General features: G+C 43.4%; 1 protein-coding gene across 1 annotated transcript in view; it reads right to left on the reverse strand.

Annotated features, from left to right (window-relative positions):
- The window catches only part of LOC121549678 (elongation of very long chain fatty acids protein 2), a 16,438-nt gene extending 15,786 nt beyond the window's left edge, over nucleotides 1–652 (reverse strand). The window contains exon 1 of the mRNA XM_041861504.2: nucleotides 442–652. Coding sequence (XP_041717438.1) covers nucleotides 442–444 — 3 coding nt within the window. The 5' untranslated portion in view covers nucleotides 445–652. The remainder of the gene's footprint in view (nucleotides 1–441) is intronic.
- Nucleotides 653–2,797: the final 2,145 nt, after the last annotated feature.

Raw genomic sequence — 2,797 nt, forward strand, 5'->3', positions numbered from 1 at the left:
TATTATTGAAATGCATATGATCTATGCACCATGCAATAGCATGCTACAACATAGGTCTACAGGTTTAAATATGAATAGGATAATATATTTCTCTATGTTTAGCCTTCTGCAGTAAACTAAATCAATTCCGACATAATTAATATGTAGCTAAGTATTGATTTGATTAGAGTTTGCAATTTGCACTTTCCCATCGCCCTTTCCCACATTCCTTGCTGTGACTTAACTTTCCCAAGAATAAAAACACTGATACTGCCTCTAGTTCAAGTCCGACACAAGACTTCCAATAATTCAATGAAAATTCAGACAATCACAAGAATCAGAATCAGAGTTATCTCCCCAAGAGGTAGGCTATCTCCCCTCGAATGTGTTGTCACCTGTGTCAAACATCAGTTGACGCCTATACAAGACGCCGACAGTATAGCCTATGTGTAGTGTGCTTACCATCTCTTTTTGCTGGATGTAAGAAGCCCAGTAATTTGTACCGCGGAGGTCAAATAGCGTTGAGATTGTGAGGCACGTTACCCTGGAGAGAGAGAGATACGCTAGAGGAGACAGAAGGTGCGCTGTCCAGGGTATCTCAGTATCTGCTTTTAGCTCGCTCTGGCATGCATCCACAAACCCAACGAATTATGGCATGTCATATACGCCGGTGTGTGCTCTGTGATGCCACGACAGACATGCAGGGCGAAGGGGCGGTAGGGGGGTTGCTAAAATGACCGACAGGGACTGCGGCCAATCAAGGCACACGCCAGTGCGGGCGCGCTTCTAGCAGCGGTGGTGAGGCAATCGAACCATACCTTAGAGGCTGCCGGGGTTGGACATGACTGGATGGATGGGATGGGTGGGCCGGCATTGTTTGTTTAGATGATGATGCTACTGAATCGGGTAATCATGCGTGAGACTGAGAGAACCACTGGATGACACATGAGCATAGGCTGCGGGTAGGAAAAAAGGCAACATTACAAAGACAGGACGCTTTGCAGGGTAAACCTACAACGCTCATTATCTGCAATGGGATATAGCCTAAACGGATGTATCTCCCCTCTAACGCAACCATTGTATTCAAATAGCCGTGTCCAGCATTGATATAGAATAGGCCTATAGGTTGTTCAGTTTATGCAGGCAGCTTATCTTTCATACCTCCAAATGCGTTTCAGACTCTTTGTTATATTTAAAGTTCGGATATTTTTTCGAAATAAATTCACACACGAACAGAAACGGGCCCCTAAAGACCTAGGCTATATGCAAACCCTTTGCCTTCTCTTTTTGTTTAAACCAGCAGTTTCCTATGTGACCATTACAACACCCTGCACTCTTCAAGAGACTTGCTCTATGTCAACACCATTGCCTAGTTAAATACCTTCAAATGGGCTTCATTTGAATAGGCAAACTTCCACCTGTCACATACAACATGTCCATTAACCAATGCATCCAGCTTCAAGCTGTGGTTATTGATTTGAAAACACTTTGCATAGCATCAAGTGTTACCATAAATACATTCTCAATGGTGTCAGTCAGTGTAGCTCTAACTCCACAAGACAATTACAACACTGTATAATATATTAGCCTAATATGATCCCTATTAATATATCATGTCAATAGTTTATGATTTATTTGTCAAACATAGAACATAGAAGCTATGATCCCTTATTGATGTCACTTGTTAAATCCACTTCAATCTGTGTAGATGAAGGGGAGGAGAAAGGTTAAAGAAGGACTTTTAAGCCTTGAGACAACTGAGACACGGATTGTGTATGTGTGCCATTCAGAGGATGAATGGCCAAGACAAAATATTTAAGTGACTTTGAGCGGGGTATGGTTGTAGGTGCCAGGTGCACCAGTTTGAGTGTGTCAAGAACTACAACGCTGCTGAGTTTTCATGCTCAACAGTTTCCTGTGTGTATCAAGAATGGTCCACCACCCAAAGAACATCCAGCCAACTTGACACAACTGTGGGAAGCACTGGAGTCAACATGAGCCATTCGACACCTTGTTGAGTCCATGCCACGACAAATTGAGGCTGTTCTGAGGGCAAAAGGGGGTGCAACTCAATGGTAGGAAGGTGTTCCTAATGTTTTGTCCACTCAGTGTATGATCTGTAGCTGTGGTGGTGCTGCCGCCATGTGGATATATAGCTGAAGGTATTGTGGTGGTTACCAGTTGACAATCACATGCGTTGGAAGTGAGGCTAAAATAACTGTTTGGAATTAAACTCGGTGGTGGGTAAACTTATCCTGGTTCCAGATCTGTTTGTAGCCTGGTCCCAGATCTGTATGTAGCCTGATCCCAGATCTGTCTGTAGCCTGATCCCAGATCTGTCTGTAGCCTGGTCCCAGATCTGTGCAGCCTGGTCCCAGATCTGTCAGTAGCCTGATCCCAGATCTGTCAGTGCTTTTGTCTACTCCACTGTCATCGTCAAGCCAAACATGTTTTGTATGACAATTCCATGAGTTGGCAAGAGAGCAGAAACACACTGGCACCCAGGCTAGGGTAAACTCACCTGAATAATTCATATTTGTTTACATTAGTTTACATTTATTTGTCCTCCATTGCATTAAATTCATTGCTCACGCTTTGTTTTCATTTGAACATGAAGAACTCAGGCTTGCATTTACAAAATGTCTCCACAAGACATTGTTTAGATTAGAACATGCACCTGAGATGGCCTCACCACAGACACAGAATAGCAATTCCATGGGAACTTTGTACTTTTGTGACACACCACACTCTCTGCACTGGCCTATCCATAAAACAGTGTTCGTTTTCCAAGATATGATTCATGGTCACCAATCAACGG

Source organism: Coregonus clupeaformis, chromosome 34 (genome assembly GCF_020615455.1).
Source record: "Coregonus clupeaformis isolate EN_2021a chromosome 34, ASM2061545v1, whole genome shotgun sequence".
In the NCBI taxonomy this organism is placed as follows: Eukaryota; Metazoa; Chordata; class Actinopteri; order Salmoniformes; family Salmonidae; genus Coregonus; species Coregonus clupeaformis.